At 37.2% G+C, this 25,727-nt stretch overlaps 1 protein-coding gene across 24 annotated transcripts in view; it reads left to right on the forward strand.

The window, feature by feature from the left end:
• vps50 (VPS50 EARP/GARPII complex subunit) overlaps nt 1-25,727 on the forward strand; it is a 305,358-nt gene that overhangs the window by 200,269 nt on the left and 79,362 nt on the right. For all 24 annotated transcript variants that reach the window (XR_015515668.2, XR_015515667.2, XR_015515669.2 and 21 more), the window contains 1 exon segment: nt 2,205-2,285. Coding sequence is in view for 4 of the 24 variants with exons in the window: in NM_001365104.2 (NP_001352033.1) it covers nt 2,205-2,285 (81 nt within the window). In the remaining 20 variants the exon portion in view is untranslated.

Below are 25,727 nucleotides of genomic sequence, written 5' to 3' on the forward strand. Positions count from 1 at the left end.
TTGTAGTTTGGCATCATGCCAGCATATTTGTTGGAGCAATAAACAAAAACCATAACACATATCGACATGAGTTAGATCGATTTAAATGTTAAACTTTTTTGTCAGCATAGTCTGAAGATGATCTGAGTCAAATTTGGTAAAAATCTGATCAACAGTCTAGGAGGAGTAAAAAAAAAATAGCATTTAAAAAATTTGGTATCAATGCATGCAGGAAGAAGGAAATTTTGGTGACAATACCTCAATGCGTTTATAAAATATGGAATTTTTGGTTAAAATTCTAAACGGTTGATGCTCAATGCCGAATATGGGAAAAGTGGATATCAATTGACTCAGAATGTCCTCTGAATGTATAGAGGCCTTTTATTTTAATGACCTTCTAATGTAATTTTGTGAATTTTAACTCAAGGGCTCACAAGATATTTACAAAAATAGCCATTTTTCATATCTCCTAACCACTAAGTGGAACTGAACCAAAACGGTTTAGACAATCTCATACTATAGCTGTCATAGCACCCAGCAAGTTTGGTAAGAATAACCCATAGCGTTGAGTAGATATGGCTTCATGTTCAATGTTATGACATCTTCGAACAATTCGTTTGTGTACTATTTCACAACCGTTTCACTAATCAACTTTCTTTTGATAACTTTTTGTCATCATGGTCTGAAGATGATCTGGTTCAATTTTGGTGACAATTAAACTAACCGTTTAGGACGAGTTGAAAAATTAGGTTTACAATTATATTAGAAAAAACGAAACATTACGGTTTTTGAACTGTGTGTCACTTTGCATTGCAATAAGCCACTGAATCAAGGAAAATGAGAATTTTGATTTAGAACCTGCAGTTCAAAAGTTATTTACATTTCAAAATTGCAACTTTGGACAAGTGGTGGTGCTAGAAAGTATGACTTAGGCCCAATACCAATTCTAGTTTTGTACCCTTACTCCTTCCCCTTTGCCCTTAAATCCAAGGATGAATGTGAAGGGCTTCAAAATTTACCCCTAAGAATTGGGACAGCGCTACAGCAACTGCACACGTCATCAGATGTCTCTTGCTTCATGTAAAATCACACGATCGCGACTGCTGTAGTTATTCCAGTTGTGTTATTTTTTGGGTTTTATCTTTATCTTTGGTTTAATGACTGAAGGCATATACTGTATCATGTTATCATAACGATCTAATGTGGCAATAAGATCGTAACTGTACTGTGTATGTACACGGTGGTCATATTCATCTATGTAAACACGTAAAAACAACACTAACATTATAGCAGACACTGTAAGAAGCTCATTCCCAGCCACTAGACTTTTCTGACAGGGTATTTGAGTGTCATCGAGTGTCAGAATGTTGTGGGACTGGTATACAGGAGGAATGATTAAGGATTAAACATCGCAGAATTTATCGGTTTTAATTAAAAAATTTTAGCATTTTTTTTAAAGCATGACGGTAAAACACGAACGCCGTTATGAATGTATTAAAACGTGTTTGTTGTAAAAATTTGTAACAATGACAAAAAATACTAACTTGTGGATGTCCGGGTAAAGCTCTAGATCAGGGGTGTCAAACTCAATTCCTGGAGGGCCGAAGCCCTGCACAGTTTAGTTCCAACCCTGCTTCAACACACTTACCTGTAGGTTTCAAACAACCTTGAAGGACTCAATTAGTTTGATCAGGTGTGTTTAATTAGGGTTGGAAATAAACTGTGCAGAGCTGCGGCCCTTTTGGAACTGAGTTTGACACCTGTGCTCTAGATGGTGTAGTCTGGGAAATTTTCTTACCCTTTGGTTTCGAGTGTGGTCCTGATAAATCTTTGTTTGAAGGGGTTGTATAGTATACCCAATAGGTTTCTTCCCAGCTCTGCTGCCTGGCCTCTAATTATGGAGAAATAGTAGTTAGAATATAAATAGAAAATAAAAGAAATTATAACAAAATATTTAAAGACTTTTGATATAGAGTATCTGGCTGTAGATAAAAGTATGAAAAAAAATTCTCGAGGTTTCCTATAAGGGTTGGGTTTAGAACACACAATACATTTTGTCAACGACGAGTCCTCATCAACCACCAAAACAAGTATGTGTGTTTGTGCCATTTTTAGGATATGATCAGTAGCATGTATCCTTTCAAGTTTGGGTTTGTGAAGTGTGTGTATTCCCAGTGGTCAATAAAATCTCTTTCTCACGCAGTGTGTTCTGCTCTCACCTACAGTATGAATCCTCTGGCCTGGGTTTGATCAGCAGCAGATTGAGGACCACTCTCAGCCGAATCCAGGAGAGCCTAATAGACATGGTGAGTAAAACATGACTCGTTTAATGCACTCTTTCAGTTTTCCCCCTGCCTCTCTTACTCCAGTGGTTCATCTGTTGGTCTCTAATACATAACCATTATAAATCCAAGTGGAAATGCATTTATCCGAGTCCCTTATAGCCTCTCATTGGGCCTGTCATCTTTTGCCCCTTCCTACTTTCAGCCGCAGCATCCACAGGTGAGTTAATCACACTTCCATGGCCCTGCGCTCTTGTAATAAATGTCCTTTGGTTTCCATGGCTGCACCCATTACGGCTCTCTGGGCCAAAGGTTTGATACCCACAATGCACCATAAACCTCTATTTGCAGCACAAATGGCCAGTCATTATATGGGATCCTTTTCCCCCAGATGTCTGAGTGTCAAAGAGCACAACGAGGTACTTATTTGCAGTATTCAATCAGGCTTGAGAGTTGTAGTGTTCCGTCTGAGATTATGGGCTGTTTCTACCTGGTATTAACATTCAATTTCAGTGATTTGATTAGTAAAGCTGTTCACTACATGTTACCATTTCCATCTGTTTTAGCATGTGTTCAAATGCATTTCTTATGAGCACTACATTAAATTACTTGTATAGTTAAGCTAGTTTTTTTAGTAGCAGTTTTATGTGATTTAAATACATTTTAAAGTGTAAATGGGGCCTAAAAAGACCTGTTTCTACACTGTAAACCCTAATGTTGTCTTTACTTAAACAATTAAGTAAAGTTGACTAAACACAATTTTACATTTTGGTCTTATCACTTAAAAATATGAATTAATTTAACTTGCGTACCATGAAAATGCATAAACTTAAGATTTCAAGTTTAGTGAGCTCAAAATCCTAATTAATCCTTTGAAAACAAATAGGTCATTTTCACAAATGTAGTCTTGACTGAAAAATTCTAAGATGTACAACCTTTTAAGTGCAAGGCTTTTTTATAAATCAGAAAACAAATGGCTTCAAATTAGTGAATTAGGCTGAAATTAGTGCTTATCAGCTGATAATAATGATTTTGAATTTGATTTCTGTATAATTGTTCCTCTTTTTCATTATCATTATAGTTGTGCTATAGTTGGAATAGAGTTTTACAGTGTTTTTAAAACTATATACTTTTGTGAACAGTTCTTATACCTAACTTACCTAGACAGCATTTTATAGACACTATAGAATGTTCCCAGGCTGAAATTGCAGGCGAGAGATTAAGCGGTCTCCAAAAATGTATTAGGTTTTGGCTGCATTTTGAGGCGGCTTTACAGGTATCTTCTGTGGATAAAGCAATCACACTTTTATGATTAGCTCAGCAAGAACTTTCCATTAAATATAGCAAACAGAGCCAGGAGAGATTGTTTTTTTACTATTCTTATTTAAAAGTGGGGTTTTGACGTGGCATGTCAAGCAGTGGCAGCGGTGCCCTGCAGTTTAGTTATGCTGTACACTTCATGATTTGCTGTTTCTGACATCATTTTGTGGTCATGTTATTTTTCATATAATTGACGGTTAGTTTTTTTGGGGTTAGTTTGTTTTTTACACTTGATGTATTGCTTTTGATGTATGAAATACCAGTAGTATAAATAAAAGATATAATAATAATAATAATAATAATAATAATTATTATTATTATTATTATTATTATTATTATTACTATTGCTATTATTATTATTGTTGTTGCTATTATTATTAGTTGTATTATTTTTTTATATTATTATTATTATTATTATTATCATCATCATCATTTTTATTATTATGATGGTTGCTATTATTATTATTATTTATTATCATTACTGTTTTTTTTATTTTTTATTATTATTATTATTATTTGTATTATTACTATTATTATTATGGTTGCTATTAATATTATCATTAGCAGTAGTAATAGTATGGTAATTATTTTTGTTATAACTATTTTATTGTTATTATTGTATTGTTATTAATTTATAAATATTATTATATTATATTTATATTTTATTATATTTAGTTACTACTTTTATTTAGTACACTGTAAAACCCGATAAGTTAACTCCAACTGTGTGAGGAAAAACCTTGCAGCAAACCATTTAAGTTTTGAATCAAAATACTTTGAGTACTGTAAACTTATAATATACTGTAAATATATATAGTCATACACACATATTATTTGAGCTGATATTGTCAAAGATTTAGAGTATTGGTAACATTTTAAGTTCAGTTATCAAGTTGGTACGAGTTCAATTAATGGAACTTATTAAGTCTAAGCAACTATATAACTACTCAGATTGTTTGGTATTGCTAACAGAGTTAATAGAGTTAAATTTGCACAAAAATTATAAGTATTTAATTCGTAACTCTTTACGAATGAGTTCTGTTTAATATAACTCAATAAAGAGTTGCCATAACTTTTTTTTTCATTAAGTCAAAGTAACTTTAAAAACATTTATAAGTTAAACTATAGGGCCGAGTGGTGGCGCAGTGGGTAGCCTCACCTGGGTCCGTTAGCATTTCTGAGTGGAGTTTGCATGTTCTCCCCGTGTTTGCGTGGGTTTCCTTTGGGTGCTCTGGTTTCCCCCACAAGTCCAAAGACATGTGCCATAGGTGAATTGGATAAGCTCAATTGTCCATAGTGTATGTATGTGAATGGGAGTGTATGGGTGTTTCCCAGGGATGGGTTGCAGCTGGAAGGGCATCCTTCTGCGTAAAACATGTGCTGGATAAGTTGGCGGTTCATTCCGCTTTGGCAACCCCAGATTATTAAAGGGACTAAGCCGTAAAGAAAGTGAATGAATGAATGAAGTTAAGCTATCTTATTTAAAAATTTTAGAGTGTAAATAAACATATTGTTTTTCATTATAATACTTTTATTCTGTTGAAAAGATTATATTTTAATTTAAGCTGTTATTTTGAACTTTCATTTACCTGAGAAATCTGAAAATTAAAAAAAAAAATTTAAATGAAGATGTAGGCAACTGGAAAGCACTGTACTGTATGTGTGATGAAAATGCAGCTTTGCTGTGACAGAAAACATTTGCATTTTAATACATATATTAAACGTTTCACTACAAAAAGTGTTGTTGTATGTTAGTGCACAATGTGAGTACAAGGTCCTTATGCTGGGTTTTCTTCCCCTTTTGTTCTTTATTCCTGTGTTCATTATCAGCAAATTTGTTTTGCTAGCTTGAAGTAAGCTAGCTAGAATCAACTGTGAGCATTTAATGACTCTGGGGAAAAGCAGTTTCTGTTAACAAGGTTGCAGATGTGCTACTAATAAGGCTTCAGTTATCTGGTTCCTTAAACTAATAGAGGAAAAAAGCAGCGTATTAAAAGAACATTCCACTTATTTGAAAATAGGCTCAAAAGTCCCCTGGAGCATCTCGCTCAAAATTTGAAAAAAGCTTTGATAATTTTCCTATTAAAACGTTCCTATTTTCAATAATATTGCTTTTAGACTCAATGCCTAATAACTACAGCCCCATTGACATCTCTGCCAACGTATTGATGAAATTAACAGTTGGATGTGCCAAAACTTTCTTTAGTTAAACAAAGAGAAAACTGAAGTCACTACATTTGAGAACAGAGATTTCTCACGGTGAATACGTACCTTGGCTCTAGGGGTCAAACAACAAAAAATAAGGTCAAGAATCTTGGTGTGATTCTGAAATCAGATCTGAATTTTAGTAGTCATGTCAAAGCAGTAAGTAAATCAGCATACTATCATCTCAAAAACATCGCAAGAATTAGATGCTTTGCTTCCAGTGAGGAAAACTTAAAGAAACTTGTTCACCTACTGCTCCTTTATATTACTGTGACATTTGGGTTTACGGTTAGGGTTGGGGTAGACATTCATTCATTCATTCATTCATTCATTCATTCATTCATTTTTTTTCTTAATCCTGTTAATAAAATTCAATTAATAGGAAATTAATTAAATAATATAAATAATTCTCGTTAACTTTGGGCCTCAGCTATGTGACCTATAGCTGATTAACCATGTGGATGGATGATAACAGCCTTCTAGCCCTACCAGTAGGCGCAGAAGACCCTTTCTCACTCAGAGCTGTCGATGCTAATGAGGGAGAGATCGTCACTAGTGGGTGGGGCTTCCCCCCTCTGATGGCATCTGAAAGGGAGCATGCCAATCAAAGTGTTTCTGCAGTCTGTTGTTATCAAGTGTGATTATAAAAAATAGAATGAATTAATTTCTTATCATTAAATGCTGGTTATATTCACACAATGCGTCCACACAACTGTGTTTAAACCCCTTATAAAAGTGATTTTTTATTTTTTTTTGCATCCCTTTTAAGTCCGTGAAAGCATTTGTTTATACCACATGTATGATAAGTTCCTCTTTGCCCATCATCACTCTGTTTCAGTAGATATGAGGTAAAATACTACGGATAAGCTTGCACCCCTGAAAGTGAGACTGTATGTCCCCATCAATGATTGGGTCATCAGTGGTGGACGGGCCTCCTACATTTCTGCTGTGTTCCCGTGGGCTGTCGGGACATATCAGAGATTAGCTCCCAGACTTTTGGCACCTCTTGCATCACATATCAAGCGAATGCATCAGTTATGCTGGCAGAGCCTCAGGTATCTGAGATAGCGCTGAGAATTGATGGCCTGAAGAGTCTTGAGAGCAATCGTTTATTGGCTGGAGGTACAGGCAGGTTTTTAAGATTATTCTAGCTAGTGATGATTTATTATGGCTGCGCTTTTTATAGTCACTCTGTTTTAATAGCTCTGAATATTTGTAACATTTGTTAAATGGTAAGAAATCGTGTTGGATGTTGGGGACTGGACAGCAACGAAGATCTGATAGACTGGTGGGCAGAATACTGAGGCTTGTGGGTTGCTTCTTTTCAGACATATATGCCAAAATATGTACAAAATATTGATATCTTAGGCACGTCAAAATACTGTAAGTAATTGGTACTACTTTATTTTGATGGTCCACTTGAGTATTAGTAGACTGTCTGCTTAATATCTGTTGATACTGCTCCTTCAACAGATATTTAACAGACTATAAGGGCGTACTTACACTATGTACAGATGCCTTAAACCGGGCCAAAGCACGCTTGTCCCCCATCCCCTCTTCCCCGACGGCCCGCACTCAAATTACATTCGGGCCTGGCCATGCTTGTGTCATCGATGATGCGTTGGTCAGAAGTGCTCTCGCTCAGCACAGTGGAGATTTCTTCAGTTATATTAAGTCATTTGGGATACAGTGACACGCAGTCAAATAGTTCGCAGAACAGATCAGCCACTTTTGACGCTCATAAACAATCATAAAGTCCTCGTGCTGCAGGAATTAGGAGGTTTGCTGAAGGTGCAGCTGTGGTGCAGTGAGGGGTTTGCGTCTTCAATAAACTACGACAGTTTGCATTCATTGAACAGTAAGAATGATTAATAAACACATTTGAAGCAGTCCAGTTTCGGGCTTTGGCACATTTGCACTCGCACACAAGCATATCGTGCCAAAGCCCAAGTGAACTGGGCTCAGGCACATCTCTTCCAACCGGGCCAGAGCCGGCAAAGTGAACCATGAGTCTGATTCAGAGCACTCACACTTTTCAAACGATCCGGGAAACAGGCCTGGGCACAGTTTAGATAGCATAGTGTGAGTAGGCCCTAAGAAACTTTGCAAGTACATGTCATCTTACACTAATCCCAGTCTACTTATAATCTAATGAGAATTAGTTGGCATCTAGATGCAATGTAACTTAAATTCAACACAGAGACCATCAAAATAAAATGTGAACAAATCATTTCTCGTTGGTTTAACTTGCTTTTAAAGAATATTCACATTGCATTTGGAGTGGTGTTCATAACAGCTTCACATGCTTGGAGACTTCATTAGTTAGTTTAGTAGTTCAAACATAAACATTTTCACATTAATCTGGCTTACTAAATGCTGAAATATTGATTTAAAAATCTTGCCATTAGGGCTATTGTACATTGACACTGTGCAATAAGGCTCCAATAGTTGGCATTGGTTTATTATGTTGGCTTGAGAAAGCCAACATACTGTTATACTACTCTGTTCTTGAAAACAAACGTATCTCCTCCTAGGCCGTTCATGCCACAAGGCCCAAATGTGGTCAAAATGTGCCTTCTACATTCAAGATTGTTGCTATATCTCCTCATGCCTATAAGACTTATTGTTTTTTTTATAAAATATGTTAAATATTAAATTTTTATAATCCGGGCATATAAAAAAATTATACAAGCCCCAAATTTGGCCAAAAGCTGTATTTAGATGCGTTTTTTTTTTTTTTTCTGTGTTCTCTTTGTTGCTATATCTTTAACGTTTATCAGACTTATAGTTTTCCAATAAATAATTTTTAAGCATTTTTTTTCTTAAAATATGGCAAGCCATTTTTGACTTAAACTCCATATTTTTTACTGATATGGCAAGCCATTTTTGCATGTATCACTTACACACTCATTAAGCATTGTATTTTCAAAAAAATACAGCAAGCCATTTTTGCATAATGTTCATTCCCTTAGTCCCTTTATTAATCAGGGGTCGCCACAATGGAATGAACCGCCAACTTATCCAGCATTTGTTTTACACAGCGAATGGCCTTCCAGCCGCAACCCAACAACAGGAATACATAATGTTCAAGTCCAGTTTTTGACACTCATAAAGACTGTCATAGAAACATCGGGGTTGATTAAGATCACTTATATTGCCAAGAAGCTTTGATGTATCTTTACTAACCTGTCAAATGTCCCCATAGCAATAAAACAGTATAACCTAGCAACCATTTAAAAATATAAATAGCAATATCTCTACATCAGAACATCGTAGGGACCTGGGCATTGGCTCGTTTGACTCATGCTAGCAAATGGGACTTCCTGTGTACTATGCATGGTAACAATGATAATGGAAGCCAAGTGCTAAAAACAATTAGCTACATGCTATGAATGATTATCTAAATGCAATAACATATGCTAGAAATGCCTACTAAGTATTAGCATTTGATCAAACATGTACACGAGCATTGCCATTTAGCAACTGCTTAGCAACCACCTAACAATGCCATAATTGTTTTAGCAACTGCCTAGCAACCACTTAGCAACCGCCGCTGTGCTTCCTGCCAACTGCCATTCCCAGTCCTAGCGCAGTCACGTTGGCTTTCTCAAGCCAACATCAAAGTTTATCAATAAACTTTAGGTTCTAGTTTAAACTAAATTCACAATGAAACAAAAACCCTTATTAGTCTTAGGTGATGTTCACTTCTTAGATAATACCTACGTAATAATGCATTCAAATCATAGTCGTCATCTGACTGTAATCATTTCATTAAATGTAGTTAGTAATTAATAAAATTCTGTTGTATTTCAAAACAACTGTAGTAATTCTGTGGAAAGTGAAAACGAGCATCATGACTGTTCTTCTTGGTCGAGTTACAAGTCTCCGCTGCCAGATGGGATATGTTCAAGCCATTGGGATCTGTGCAGACTCGTCTCATAAACCAGGTTTTTTTGCAGGAGTCTGTTCTGAGGGCTAGTGTGCCTGGTGTCTTGGATGAAGGGGTGTGTTTTGGTCCACCATCTGGTCTGGATATGGACCCAATCCAAGCATTGGTGCCAGCAGCGAAAATCTTGGGCTGTGGACAAGGTGAAACATGTATTGTTCTCTGATGACTCCACCCTCACTGTCTTTCTCATTTCTGGGAGAGTTACGGTGTGGGGAAGCCCCAAGGAAGCACACCACCTAAACTGTTACATCCCCAGAGTGAAGTATGGGGTTGATCAATGATAGTTTGGGCTGAAATATCATGGCATTCCCTAGGCCCAATAGTGGTACTACATGGGCACGTTGCTGCCAAGGACTACCAAACCCTTTTGGTGGACCATGTGCACCTCATTGGTTCAAACATTCTATCTTGAAGGCGGTGCCGTGTATTGGGATGATAATGCACCAATACACACAGCAAGACTGGTGACAGAGGGGTTCAATGAACATGAAAGTAAAATTGAACATCTCCCATGGCCTGCACAGTCACCTGATAGAAATATTATTGAGACACTTTGGAGTGTTTGGAGGAGCGAGTCAGCATCACTTAGTGACCTGGCCACTATTCTGCAAGAAGAATGGCTTGAAATTCCTCTGGCCATTGTGCAGGACTTGTATCTGTCATTTCCAAGATGAATTGATGTTGTACATCATACTGGTGAATTATTGTGGCTTAAAACCAGGCATTTCAGTTCCATTGTGCATTGTCTCTTTTATTCTCGTTTATGTAAAGCACTTGGAATTACCATTGTGTATGAAATGTGCTATATAAATACACTTGCCTTGCCTTTCCTCTTTATTTTAAATAGGAAAAGCGATATGCTAATGGTCTAACCCGATTCAGTGATTTATGCTATGCTAAAAGTGCTTCTGGAGATTGATTGAGTGGATTTAAAAATGCTAAAACTCTATTGTTTAACTTTAGGGCACTTAAAATGGGCCTATTTCCAAAAAAGTGGAGTGCTCCTTCAGGGAAAAGAAAGTGGTTAAAAGAAATAAGTTGGCAAAAAGAAGTGGATCAAATGAAGGCAGTCTATGGACACCAGCTTTGAATGTTATCACTCGATTGAATCAGCCTTATCAGTGGTTATCAGCTGATAGATATGAGCCAGTAGGGGCCGTCTGCACCTACTGGTAGGCTCAGAAGGCTGTTATCATCCGTCCACTTGGTTAATTAGCTATACTAACAGATACAATTCTAGATCAAGATCTGTTTTAACATTACTGTGATGGTTGGATTTAGGGTTGAGGTAGGGGTGGATGTTAATAAAATACAATTAATAGGAAATTTAATAAATATTATAAATAATTCTCGTGGTTAATCAGCTATACTAATAGAGAAAACTCCAGATCCAGAACTGTTTTTAAAGGTGCAGTAGGTGATCTTCCACAATGCTAACAGCATAGCATAAATCTCTGAATCATAGTCACTCCCCTGCCGTCTAGAGCCATGCCTCCTGAAACAGGAGCACCGCAAAAGAACCTTCTCTCATGTGTTAAAAGCGACTAGCGCTTGTCCAGCGGTGTGCAAGCCAACCCGACATGCTATTTCAGAGCAAATATTTAGAGTTGCATGGTAAACAATATAGAGAGAGACTAGATGGAATAGCTGTATTTACTTCTGTTTTGTTGTTAAACTAATCTAAATCTACCCCTGTAGTTGCTCTTATTAATGCAGGCTAATATTCCTTGTGTAAAATTGAGTTTGTGTTATGTGTATGCTTGTGCATATATGAGAAGGGATTCACAAACCTGCAGCAAAGTGATGTGAGAGGAATGTCTTACAATATAGTGTGTTGTATTCTACTGCATGTGGGACTGTGTTGCTGCAGGGCAGTCAGTGTTCCTAGGATGACCCATGTCCACCGTTTCTTTGGGGCCTACGCATTGGCACATGCACACAGGTCAGAGAAGTCCAGTCTTCTTTTATATATCACTGATGGCCTCGCCGCACTTGACTTTTTGTTTAGGAATGGTTTAAAGAACACTTTGAAGAGTTCAAGATGTTGCTCCTACTCTAAATTGCAGCCACATTGGGATTTTCTGAACCTTGCAGCCTACAAGACGTGATGTTGAAATTCTGTCATCGTTTACCCACCCTTGACTTGTCCCAAACCAGTTTAAAGTTTTTAGTTCTGTTGCAAGGGTGTAGATTTGCTCTTCACATTTGTAGGGACATTCATCGCTGTATTGCATGCATAGAACACCACAGATTCTCTTTAATGCTTTTAAAAACATAAATAAAGGCTTTAAATACTTAATAATACGAATAACAATTAATAAAACAAATCCCATGCTGCAAAAGTCAATTTACATGATTTTACTGCAATCTGGCTTTGAGGAGGTATGAATGTATGGAAATTTACAGAGGCTTGTGACGCAATTTAACCGCTATATCTCGATTATTATTTTTCATAATCATGAAAAACCAAGTCAAAACTGAATTTCTTCTTATATTATATTATTATGGTTGACTTTAAAAACTTGACTCTTTGAAAAGTTGCTACTTATGTCCATGCCTTGTTCAGTGAAGAAGGACCGCAAAAATTCCTTCTTTTGTTGCTTCTCACATTCAAATCTAATTACAGCTGTCATTAACAGGCATAAATAGTCCCAGCCAATCACAATGTCCTGATGTGTTTTGTGGGAGGGAGCACCCGAGAAGAGAACATGATTTAACCCTTTCTACATGTTTAGGTTACTAAGGGTTAACAGAGCAATTTTGAATTTTTTTTCAATTTTTTTTTATTTTGAAGGTGATTAAATTATTGGTGGGGAAATTTTAGGTAATTGCTGGACATTGGTGGGGACACATCCCTTCCATTAATGTTAAATCTACACCCTTATTCTCTTGAACACAAAAGAAGATATTTTGAAGAATGATGGAAATCAGTAATTATTGACTTCCGTTGTATTTGTTGTTCCTACTATGGATAACAATGTTTGCTGGTTTCCAACATTCTTTAGTAGCCCACATCTTATTTTGTGTTCAACAGAGCAAGTCATCAGTACCCAACCATCAGTTAAGCTAAAAATGTATGAAAACATGAATTTTGAAGGAGGTTTTTATCCAGGAAATGAAAGTCAAAGAGGTCTAAAACAACACTGGTTCCCATTGACTTGCATGGTATGGGCATATAAAGAAATCTGTGAAATATTTATATTTGTTTCATAGAAGAAATTGAAATTTGGAACAACAAGGGTGGGAAAACGATGACATATTAACATATTTATGGCTCTGGGAAACATCTGCCGCATTCAAAATCTCATACTTCCCTACTATATAGTATGTGAAAAACAGTACATGAGCTATGATATGACATGAGTATTATATCTGAATCCATAGCATTCAAAAAACAGTAGACGAAATATACCCGAATGATTTACTACTCCCTGCAAAATTCTGTAGAGCACATCAGATGGACTATCCCATGGTACCATGCAGTAAAATTCATGAAGTGTAATTCATGGTTCATAATTCATGCAGTATAATTCATGGTATCGATGTAATGAAAGTAGGTAGATCATGTGATGGTAACAAATGAAATTCAATTTATACTACTTACATTCATACTATGTAGACCAGGGGTACCCAAACATTTCAGCCTGCGACCCCCAAAATGACAATGCCAGTGATTCGCGACCCCCAATGTCCTCTGAGGTGTCTATAAATACAGAAATCTTGCATGCGATGACGCACGCACACCAATTCACACAGATATATTCTTCATTTATTATTTTTTTATGTATGTCAGTGCTGTAAATAGGCCAGAAAGTTTAACCTGGTGTTATAAAATCAATCTGCTGCATCTGACGCTATTGCCTCTTTAATATGTGTCTTTAATATAATGTAATTATAATTAATGTCATTTTATATAGTGTCTTTAATATAATGTAATTACCACAGGGGTCACAATCCAATAGAACTAGTAACTATAAGCTACTATAGTAACTATATAGTAACTAAAAACAACTATTTTTTTTCTCTTCAGTAGGTTATGGATAAAATATGGTAATGCTTATATGGTTTAGTAGAAATAAATAGATTTTTGGAAATCACCAGGTGACCCCCCCGTCATTGTCCCGCGATCCCTCGAGGGGTCCCTACTCCACTTTGAGAACCACTGATGTAGAAAATAAGACAACAACTTGCCATATTACATACTTTTGTAACAGCTGTAAAGTAAATTTGAAAGTACTGCAATACCTAAATGAGTAGTAGGCAATTTGGGACGGAGCCACAATGTTTACGAGCTCTCTTTTTCTACTCATTTTTCTTTGTGCTGAAAGACTATTGTTTTATCACTTAAAGCAGTGGTTCTCAAACTGTGGTACGTGGAAGAATCAAATATGTCACATTTCAAAATTTATCAAAAATTATTTATATGTGAATATGACATAATAATAGTCATGACATATAGCCTATATTTCTGAGGTCCAGGCAACATTTTTAGGTGTTGATGAATTGGCTACTATATGTTAATACTTTACATTTAAGTACAGCACTTTTCTTTTTGCCTTAAGCATATTTTAATTTAAATGTTGATGTTTTTAGTTTGTTTGTTTTTTTTTGTTGTTGTTTTTTTTACATATAAGCACAGTACAGTGTTAACATTCAGACTATTTATGTTTAAAGTGGCTGACAATAATAAATATTCTAAATAATAGGAATTAATCTGCCACGTTTTTTGAACTGTGCAGAACTGTTGCTCCTTTACTGTGCTACTACTACGCTACTGTATTTCAATGCTGCTCATTATGGTGGGACTTGTAGAGGCAATTTTTTTCTGAGGTGTGGTACTTGGTGAAAAAAGTTTGAGAACCAAGAACCAGGTCCTGTATTATTTCACAATTATCCTAAATAAGCTCTTTTACATACAGTATAAACTCTTTTCAGCAAACAATACCACAGCTGGATTTGGTATTCACAGATCTGTTAGTACCATAGTTTGTTGAAAATACCAAGTGTTACTTAAAAGTTGAAGTATTTAAGCACATCTTCTCTATACGCTCAGTTACTGAGGGGTATTTCCCATGAGTGCGTACACCTATTGTGGCCCGCTTTCCCGTGCAGATATAATGATCTCATTCTGCGGCTGGGGCTGAATTAAAAGCTCTTTAAACATTATCACCTCTTTTTGCAAGACTCAGACCTCCTGTGAGACCTAATTTCGTCTTTTCATGGAGAGCACAGATAAAGAGCGAAATGTTTAGAGGGAAAAGCCTTTAGGCTCCACCCCCACATGCACTGTGCTATTTTTACATGGCTCGATAAATCATTTATTACCCGACATGCACTCTCCGCCTTGTGAAAAGTTTGGCGTCTTGCATAATTGTAAGATAATAAGCTTTCGGTCACACTTTACAAAAGGGTTTCATTAATTAATGTTGGTTAATGTATTTACTAACATAAACTTATAATGAACAATACTTGTACAGCATTTGATGAATAAATACTGTAATGAATGTATTGTTCATTGTTTGTTTATGCTAGTAAATATATTAACTAATACAGACGTATTGTATTTTTTACCTATTTTTTTCACCTGTCTAACTGCTCGTTAATGCAAATTTCTAATCAGCCAATCACATGGCAGCAGCTCAATGCATTTAAGCCTGTAGACGTGGAGAAGACGATCTGCTGCAGTTCAAACCGACCATCAGAATTGGGAAGAAAGGGGATTATAGTGACTTTGAAGGTGGCATGGTTTTTGGTTTATTTCAGAAACTGCTGATCTACAGGGATTTCATGCAAAAATATCTCTACAGAGAATGGTCTGAAATAGAGAAAATATCCAGTAAACTGCAGTTCTGTGGGGTCAATGCCTTATTGATGCCAGAGGTCACAGGAGAATGGCCAGACTGGTTCGAGCTTATTGAAAGGCAACAGTATCTCGAATAACCATCTCGGAATCATCTCAGACTGGTTTCTTGAACACGACAATTAGTTCACTTTACACAAATGGCCTCCACAATTACCAGATCTCAATCCAATAGAGCACCTTTGAGATGAGGTGGAAGGGGAGATTTGCATCATTGATGTGCAGCCAACAAATCTGCAGCAACTGCATGATGCTATCATGTCAGTATGGATCAAAATCTCCTAAGAATATTTTCAAGTACCTTTTGAAATCTGTGCCACGTAGGATTAAGGCAGTTCTGAAGGCAAAAGGGGGTCCAACGCGGTACTAGTAAGGTGTACCTAATAAAGTGGCCGCTGAGTGTATGTTACTTCATAGATCATTTCAGAAAATAGAGTGTGTTTCTGAACACGTGACATGTTTCATGCCACACACATGAACAATATTTACCCATAATTGCTGCTCGCTGGTAATGGCATTCTGTTCATTGGAGAAATCAATGGGAATCCGTGTTCTCTGGGCTTAAAGTTTATTGTGGCCATCTCAAGAGGCTTCTGTCACTCAAAGCCTAATGTCATCTTCTTTTTTACATCAGCTCTTCTCATTTAAGTCCTTTACACATCCGCCAGTGTTTGATTCTTTCATCCCCGTGACAAGCTTTTTCTGGTTTGGTTGAGAAAATGAAAGAACGTGCAGGAATACAGCACAGAGCGATGCGCACACATACATCTATAAATAACCCTGCATGCATAACCCATCAATCTGTCATATCTAGCTACTGTTTTATCTGTCATTCTGTCTGTTTTTTGTTTTATCTGCTTTTCAATCTTCAGTTTCTTTCTATAGTTTTGTCATCCTATATACAGCTTTTTCCTTATTGTTTTGCGTATATTGTTCTATCATTCTACCCAGTGTTTGGGGTAACACATTACAAGTAACACGAGTTACATAATAATATTACTTTTAAAAAAACAAGTGATGCATTACTTTAAAAAAATTAAGTACTAATATTAAAAAATTAAGACGCAGAGAGGAGCTGACCAGGACGGTGACGTCCGAGTTCGAGTCCGGGGAAGAGCGATTCCAGAAATAACGTAAAACAAAAACAAAATCCAAAAAATAAAATGAACAAGTGAATTACAGGCTGAGAATGTGGTCAAATCCAAAAACGTGGTAAAAATCAGATGAGGGGTTTTCTTTTTCTGGATGTTTTTTTTTTTGTAAATTGTTGGTTGGGTTTAGGGAAGTATGCTGGGGGCTGGTCAATCGGTAAAACTGCTTGAGTTTAGGGAAGGTGGGTCGTCCAATTTGCCGGTTGCCCAGTCAATCATTCAGCCAGTCGGACAGATGGTCGTTCAACAGCGGCCTCTTGTGGTTTTACGTGAGGACGGAGTGACGTTCGAGATGCGAAAAAGCGTGCACAGCGACCTCTCGCGGATTCACGAAATCAAAAACTGCACAAATACATACCTCCCGGGACGTATTTCCCGCTCTCCAGAAACGTCCACAGTACTACGTTTTCAGAATGAGCCTGGGTTGAATGTAACTTGCTTTTTATTTTTATTATTTAGCTTTTAAAAAATAAATTGTAGAATTAAAATCATTGTAGTCACATTAAATCACACGCTCAATGAGAGAATGCGCTGCAAGAGAACAGATAGAAACAACTCAGGCTCATTCTGATTACGAACTGCTATATACATTTCTGAGGAGGGCAAAATATGTCCCCAGAGCTAAGTTTTTAGCAGTTTTTGTTTTCGTGAATCCACCTGAGACCGATGTGTACGCGTTTTGAGATCTCAAATTTCTCTTGCGAGTGCCATTCGTACCTGCTGCTCTCGCGTAAATCCACCAGAGGCCTCTGTTGACTGACTAAATTTCTGACTGACTAACCGACCGACCAATCCCCCAACCCTCCCCTTCCCTAAATTCAACCAATAGCATTTTAAAAGCAACGATTGACCCGATTACCACCTTCACTAAACCCAACCTCAGTATTATAAAAAGCAATCCAGAAAAAGAAAAGCCTTTACTTTTCTTAAAAGAAAAGATTTCACCACATTCTCACCCTGTTATTTGGTTGGTTATTTTTTTTTTTTTTAGCTTTTGTTTTTGTCTTACCCGCTTTCTGAAACCGTTCTTCACCAGACTCAAACCTTTTTGTTGCGGTCAACTCCTCTCTGCATCTCAAGTCCACCGACGTACATAGGTAAGCTGCTAAGTGTGAAAAGGAACGAAGTCATACCACCCCGTAGCGTTCATTTTAAAGATGTAATGCAGCTATACGTAGCCCTGGTTACATAATTCGCAATCTCCAGAAACGAATATAGGGCTGTTTTCAGAATGAGCCAAGTTGGTAGGCCAGAGTCTTACATGCAACACAGGCTCATTGTAAATACGTAGCCCCGTATACATTTCTGGAGAGAGAGAGAGAACTATTTAACCAGAGGTACGAATTAATTTTAAAAAGAACGCTACGGAAAGGTATGATGCCACCCGACGGCTTCGGGGGGAGGGGGGGGTTCCGCGGTTCCCAGACATTGAGGTTCAACTCCAGCGTAGAACAGTTCCAGAAAGCAGGTAAAATGAAAACAAAAGGCAAAAAATAGTTTATAACAGGGTAAGATCATGTTTATATCTGAAAAAGTGGTAAAAATCAGAAGATGGCTTTTCTTTTTCTGGATTGCTTTTTAAAACTTGATTGGGTTTAGGGAAGGTGGTGGGCGAGTCAATCAGAGCTTTTGAAAACACTATTGGTTGAGTTTAGTGAAGGAGGAGGCTGGGGTTATTGGTCAGTCAGTCAGTCAGTCAACAGCGGCCTCTTGGATTAACGTAGGAACAGCAGGAGCGAATGGCACTCGCTAGAGAAATTTGAGATCTAAAAAAGCGCTCTCCAGAAATGTATGCAGGGGTACATATCCATAATGATCTTGGGTTGCTTACATTTCTGTCTCAGTGGACAGTTAGCAAATAAACTGCTTTAAAGTTTTATAAATATATATATACGGCATGTGTAGCTTTAGAGTCAGGAAGATCTTAGAAGACAACGTTATCCTAAATCATTCATCAGTCATTCATTCATTTTCTTGTCGGCTTAGTCCCTTTATTAATCTGGGGTCGCCACAGCGGAATGAACCGCCAACTTATCCAGCAAGTTTTTACGCAGCGGATGCCCTTCCAGCCACAACCCATCTCTGGGAAAATCCTAAATCATATAAACACAATTATGTGTTTTTTTTTTTAAGGCAACGCATTACCATGAAAAGCAATATAACTAGTTACTTTTTCGGAGAGTAACTCAATATTGTAATGTAGTACTTTTAAAAGTAACTTCCATAAAAACCCTATCGTTTTTTGTCATATTATTTGGTCATTCTGTGTATCATTCTGCTGTTCTATCTATCTCTACCTATACCAAAGGCTATTCATTTCACAAGGTTAAGTGCAAGTTTGCTTTGAATAAGGGAACATCAAATTCTCCCAAACTGTTTGTCAAACTTAAGATAAAATGTTAAAATTTAGAATCACCTTTGAAATTAAAAAACATTTGTTTCTTAATTGTTTTAAACTTTTTTAATCAAGCAAAAAAAATTAATCAAACAAAATGTCACCAGGACCCTTGCTGCATTGATAGTATGATATTATGCAGCCCTGATACCTAGTTACCTAATAAAGGACATTATTGCGCCTGCTGCAGCCATGGTATAGCAGCAAAGTTCCTTGATTATCATGTTAGTATAAAAGTATAGTTTCTAGCCACTCGAGCGTAGAAAATAGCAACTTTTCACTTTCTGTTTTCTCTAATACATGAGGTAACAACAGAGGACTCAATCGTTAAACAGGAAAATTTATTATTTTACATTTTTAAGCAAGATGCTAATGCTCTAATCCAATTCAGTTATTTATGCTAAGCTAAGCTAAAGTTGCTCCTGCCTGACCGGAAGATCATCTGAATGGTTTCAAAATGAATGGTCACTTTTTTCCTGTAGGGGACTTGTAAGTCTTTAATTTAATGTCTGGTATTATTGTGAGGTCTTCAAACACGGTTCTTGTTTACATTATAGAGATTTTCCTTGAAATTACAAACTATTATTTCCAGAAACCTGTAGTTGAGCTCGATTTTTGTTGTAAAGGAGAGCCTGGGATAGTGGGTATTTAGCTGTATTTCTGCACATAAATGCTTGGGTGTGTGTTTGTGCGTATGTGTGTGTCCACTGGGCAGAGCTGAAGGCTTGCGCTTCAGATCTGATAGTGAGTTTCTCCCTCAGGCCAGCTGCGTTTCTGTGATTATCTCTCTCCAGCGATGCCATCCATTCCCTCAGTCTGCTTTTCTTCAAAGCAATCCGTAAACACAGCTTTTATAGCAAACGCACAAAAGCTTATGTTTGTGTAATTGATTCAGGTGTTTGAGCATCTGTTTGTGGGTGTTACCACATCAACAAAACCCCCGTGCGCATTTGTGTTCAGCAATATTGCATGTAGCATGGAACAAAGGTTTCATATGAATCCTTGCCATGTTTTTTTTATTTTTTTTATTCTCAGTAAGATCAATTTCCCTCTTTTCCATGTTTTACTTGAACTCCAGCCATAAATCCTCCTACAAGGATCAATTTCAGCATTGGTTGTACAGAGCCATCAGTTCATGCAAGCATTTGTGCTTCTCTTTTGAAATAACAGGGTGTCCGCGGCCTCTTAAAAAGTATTCAAGCTTGATGAGTCACTTTAGAGAAATATAAGACTCTTAAAGAGTCTTAAAGTACAGATGAACTGGAAGCTGCGACCATTTTTTGTCCTGTATTGTGATACAGTTTCTAGAGAGATTGAATATTTAATGAGAAAACAGTGGGCGTGGCTTGTTTTTTTCTACAGCGAGCTGATTGGATGTAGTAAAGTAGGCATTTCATTTAGAAAGATTGGGAAAATAAATAAATACTAAAGTGAAGTGGACCAAGTACTGACTCTGGGGGACAACATGACATAAAGGAACAGTACACGATCTGTACATTGAAAGCATTATAATCTATTAAAAGCATTAAAAGTGTCCAAAATCTTTACACGCAATGACCTAGAGACTGTTTAGATGCATGCCACTGATGAAAAAATGATGGATGACGTCAGTGTCCAACGTCAAACCTAAAATCAACCAAATATCAACGTCTATGAATGTCACAGCTTGACATTGTGTGGACGTTACCACTATGATGTCAATCAGATGTTGGGTTTTGGTTGCCCTACCTGATGAATAAAGTCAGTATTTGACGTTAATATGACGTTGTTTTAAGATGTTAGTTTGACGTTGGAATTTGGTCCCTTTCTAACAACTTAAAATCAATGTTGACATTTAATGTTGTTATTGGACATAATTATTGGACACAAAATATCATATTTAGTTATTGGACACAAAATATCATTGTCCTTAGACACTGGCTAGACATTGAATTTTGGTCACCAGACATCACAACCTAAACCTAACCTAATATTAATGTCCTATGACATTGTGTGCCTACTGGTCAATAACTAAATGCACTACAGAATGTTACGTTTACACACACATGCACAAATTACATGTAAACGCTTCAGCTTTTTAGTGTAATACTCACTACTCTTGAAAACTTTTGAAAGGGTTACTTTTTACTCATACTTGCACTGAATTTTTTAGACAAGTAATGGTACTTTTACTTTAGTATGATTTTCCTGTACTCTTTCCACTACTGCTTGTCAACGACACAGAGAGACTCTTTTTCCTGGGAATAAGTTGCACGATACATAAACATTCTTGCCTTTCACCTCAACATGGGAAAAGTAGTGCTTCTAGTTTGCAAACACTACCTTTGAACTTTTTGGATTAGCCATCATTCTGATTCCTGGTCCTTGGTGTGTGCTTGTGTGAACACTTGCCCTACACTGCCTCTGATTGGCAAACGAAATTTACTCTATCTAAACCTGTGGTGGGCAAACTTTTTAGACCCGAGGACCACATCAAGTTTTGCAAACCAAGTGAAGGGCCACATGTCAAATACTTCAAAAAATTACTTTTATTTATAGTGGCAGTATGCATGGAACATGTAATATCGGACAGAAACATGCCACATTAACACAAAACATTTTTTTATTAGTTATTATTGGAATCAAATTTACAAGTCAAATGAATTTGCACTTATATTTATCATCACTTATCAATTATCATAAAACAATAAAATCATTCCCTATAAAATATAATAATAATAATAATAATAATAATAATGTAATAATTTTACAGTGGAGAATAGACAATATATCGTCTGATAGAAAAAAAAATCATATTAACACATTAAAAATAATTCTTAAAGTTTACTATTCAGTCAAATTTACAATAATCTAATTTGCACTGCTTTTCGAATATACAGATCAGTCATCATAAAACCACAAATCTTTGATAAAAGAACTTTTTAAAGTGGATGTGTGCATAGAAAATATATATTCTATGACAAACACATTTAACAAGCAATTATATAATTTGAGTCAAATTCTCAACAATCTCATTTGAGCTTGTATTAATACGCTCATATCAACCATTATAAAACTAGGAAATAAAATGGAAGAAGAATCTTAGGGTGCTTTCACACCTACACTTTTGTTTCGGAACGTATCTCGTTTGCCCAGTTAGCGCGGTTCGATTGGCATATGTGAACAGGGCAATCGCGCTCTGTTCCGCGCCAAAGTAATCGCTCCGAGATCGCTTGAATGAGGTGGTCTCGGCTCGATTGAAACGAACCCTGGAGCGGTTCGATTGTAGTGAGAAAGCGATCCGATCCGAGCGCGGTTGTATCACTGTGTTTTATGGATATGTAATAGGCATATACGGCTATATGAAGAGAGAATTATGATTGGGGTGGGAAGTTTCGCGAGTCTCCGGATGCCCGCAAACGAGTGATGATCTCCCGGTAATCTCGCGTCTCCCTACAGGTCCTCAAATAGGCATCGTCGCGCACCCTTCTCACCCCTTCCCTCCGCATCTCTCCTCAGACACATCGCGCGCGCGCACCCTGTCAATCACCACCAAACCACCACTTCTCCTGACAGCTTAGCGGGACGCTGCAAAATAAACCCTGACACTCTGACCAATGTGAGGAGAGTTTACTCGCATGTGACTTGTTTTAGCTCTTTTGGTCCGATTAGAAACTTTGCAGTGTGAAAGCGAACCGCTCCAAGAGGAAAGAGCAACAATGTAACAATTGTAATCTCTGTTTCGGAACAACTGAATCGATTCACAGGTGTGAAAGCACCCTCAGTCTTTATTATGCCAATGTTATGATGAGTGTGTTAGTGTGAACAATGAGCCTGAAAATCAAGTTATATTAATATCAACTGCAACACTTTTACAAAATACCCAGCTGATTAAGTCGTTGCCAAGCGATAAAAAAAAAAAAGGGCACCCCGCTCCTTTTATTCTTGTCAACAAAAAGGCAGTGCTGTGCACCTCGTGTTTTTGGAACATAAATGCACATTCGGTGTGATTGACCCCTTAGGTTGTAGTCTTTAAAAACAGCAATACTTTCTTTTCATATTACCCCAAACTTACCACTTTCTGTCCGATATTGGTGAAGAAGTATTTTGTTGTCCATTCTTCCTTAAACTCACAACATTCAATTTTCGGTCATTAACGGTCAAGTGCATTTTAATGTCCGAGAGTGTGTTCTAATTCTACTGGTTGCTCTAACTGTACCGCGTGCAATACTGCCATCAAATGGCTTTCACTTGTATTGCGTCATTAATTTACTAATTCTGAAATCAAACCGTTATTCAGTAGCAGCATTTTAAAAACTGTTTCGCGGGCCGGATGAAAGTGTTCCATAGTTTGCCCACTTCTGATCTAAGCCAATCATCACGTTCTCAGTTACGCCACTTTTATGTTCATGTACACCAATCATCATCGCTGGTTGGTTTTGTGTTCCGCCCCAAACACACACACACACACACACACACACACCAGAGAAGGAGAGGTCCTATTCCCAAGAGAGACACTGCTCGCATGAAAACAGCTCAGAGTTCTTAAATATGATAATACACATGTTATTGTCAGTAACGGTGAAAAAAGTGACAATAGTAACACCGTTTATTTATTTTGTCGTTATTCCCTTATACAGCACCCTGAATAAATACATTTGTTTATCCACACAGTCAGAATGATTCTAATACGATTTCTCCTGATCTGGTTCATATGGAAATCAGACAATAATGATCACTTCTTTATGCCGCCGAGACACAATCCTGCTCAGGTCACTGCGGTTTTGGCTGCGTTTGATTCAACAGCTTGGCGGTTAGCCTTAAGCCTGTGGATGGATGGTGAGAGTCAGCGCACTGTGACTTTGGCTCATGGCACAGACTGGCATGATGGCGGCTCGGGGTGAGGTATCAATTATTTCCTCCCACATTTCTGTCTCCCCTGTGTTTATGGCCGTCCACAAGGACATCTGCCTCCATGTTTCTCCCACAGGATTAGATCAGGCAGTCTTAGGGTATCCTCAGTGTGTGCTGGGCTGTTTAAATGGTTGGTTTCTGGCCAGTTTGTGAGATATACTGTTGAGGAACGAAATGCATCACTAAATCTAACATGCTCTTTAATGAAAACATCAAGTTTTGGGGATGGAATCTGCTACAGAAATCTGCTACAAAGTGTAGTTTTCTTAAAAGCAGGGTTAGACAATAAGCATGGCCCAATATTTGTGCAAATGTGATCTTAAAATCGAGAAGCAGCACGACTGACAAAAATAACTGTTCGTGCGAGCAAATCAGCAAAAAAGAAGGTAAATACTGAACGAGAGGATGATCACTTGTGCAAATAGTAGATGTGATGTGATGTGATGCGCGCTCCCGTTTACTTGCACAAAGCAACCGTGCCTAGAAAAAGCGCAACTGGTGCGATCGGTTCCCTTTGAAATAGACTGGACAAAGAGCGATGATCGTGCACCCACAAACAGTCCTGCTGCTTTCGAGAGCTCATGATAAAAAAAATACGCATTTAGGAAGGACAGATTACTGTGCATACTGTATATTAGATTGACTATAATTCTTTTTTCAAGAAAAGTTTTGTTGAATTAAAAAGTGCATCTTTGAAGCTGTATTTTCCTTGTTTTGACAGGTTAAAGATTTGTGCCTTACGACTACTTATTTAGTGTGGTCAGAGATACATTTGGTAAATCCTTAATTTTGAGCCCTGAAAAGTCGTAAAATAAAAACTGATTGCATTGTGACACAACCCATTTGCTCTTGCTCACTGAGCAAGCTAATAAACAATACACACAAGAAGTAAAATAAATGAGAAGGCATGTGGACATAACACAATCAATAATATCTCACATAATGTCACATAAATAAAGTCACATAATATCTCAATCAATTCATTTTAGCATGTCAAAGTCAAGTTTATGCATATAAAATATAGTGTGGCTAGTGAAAATGCCGAGTGGCAAGTAATGTTGGAAATCTACTAGCCACAGTGGCTGTTGATCAAAAAAAGTTAGTGTCAAACCCTGTGTGTGTGTTTATATATATATATATATATACACACACACACACACACACACACACACACACACACATATGTTAGCTAACAAACAAGTATGCCTTTAGAGCCACAAGTTTTTAAAAAGTACATTTGCTTGTGAACAAACTTATAAACTGACAGCGAATATCGATTGACTTTCTATTTTATTTTCAATTCATCTTAAACAACTTTATGAGCTCCAGAGCTGTTGTTCCCTTCAATACTCTTCAATATCCCATCCTGCTAATTCAAAAATAAACTTAAGAAATGGACATTCAAGAGCTTCCAACACAGAGGTAAGCAAGTCTGTGCGTGACACATGCAAATGAGACCTCTAATTCTGTTCGACGCCCATATAATGAGATACGAATTTAGAGAATTAGGAGAGGAATAAGAAATGAGCAGAGAAATACATTAGACGATAATTGCCAAGTGACATTTCTGCCCCGTTTCTCACAGAAACCCCTGAGAGGGACAAATCAAAGCGATGTTGGTGCCAGCGCATTGTAAACATGCTTACAAAAGGAAGAGCCCATTATGAACAGTGCATCTTGGGAACACCATCTG

The sequence above is a fragment of the Danio rerio genome, chromosome 19 (genome assembly GCF_052040795.2).
Source record: "Danio rerio strain M-AB ecotype USA chromosome 19, GRCz13ab, whole genome shotgun sequence".
Lineage (NCBI taxonomy): Eukaryota > Metazoa > Chordata > Actinopteri > Cypriniformes > Danionidae > Danio > Danio rerio.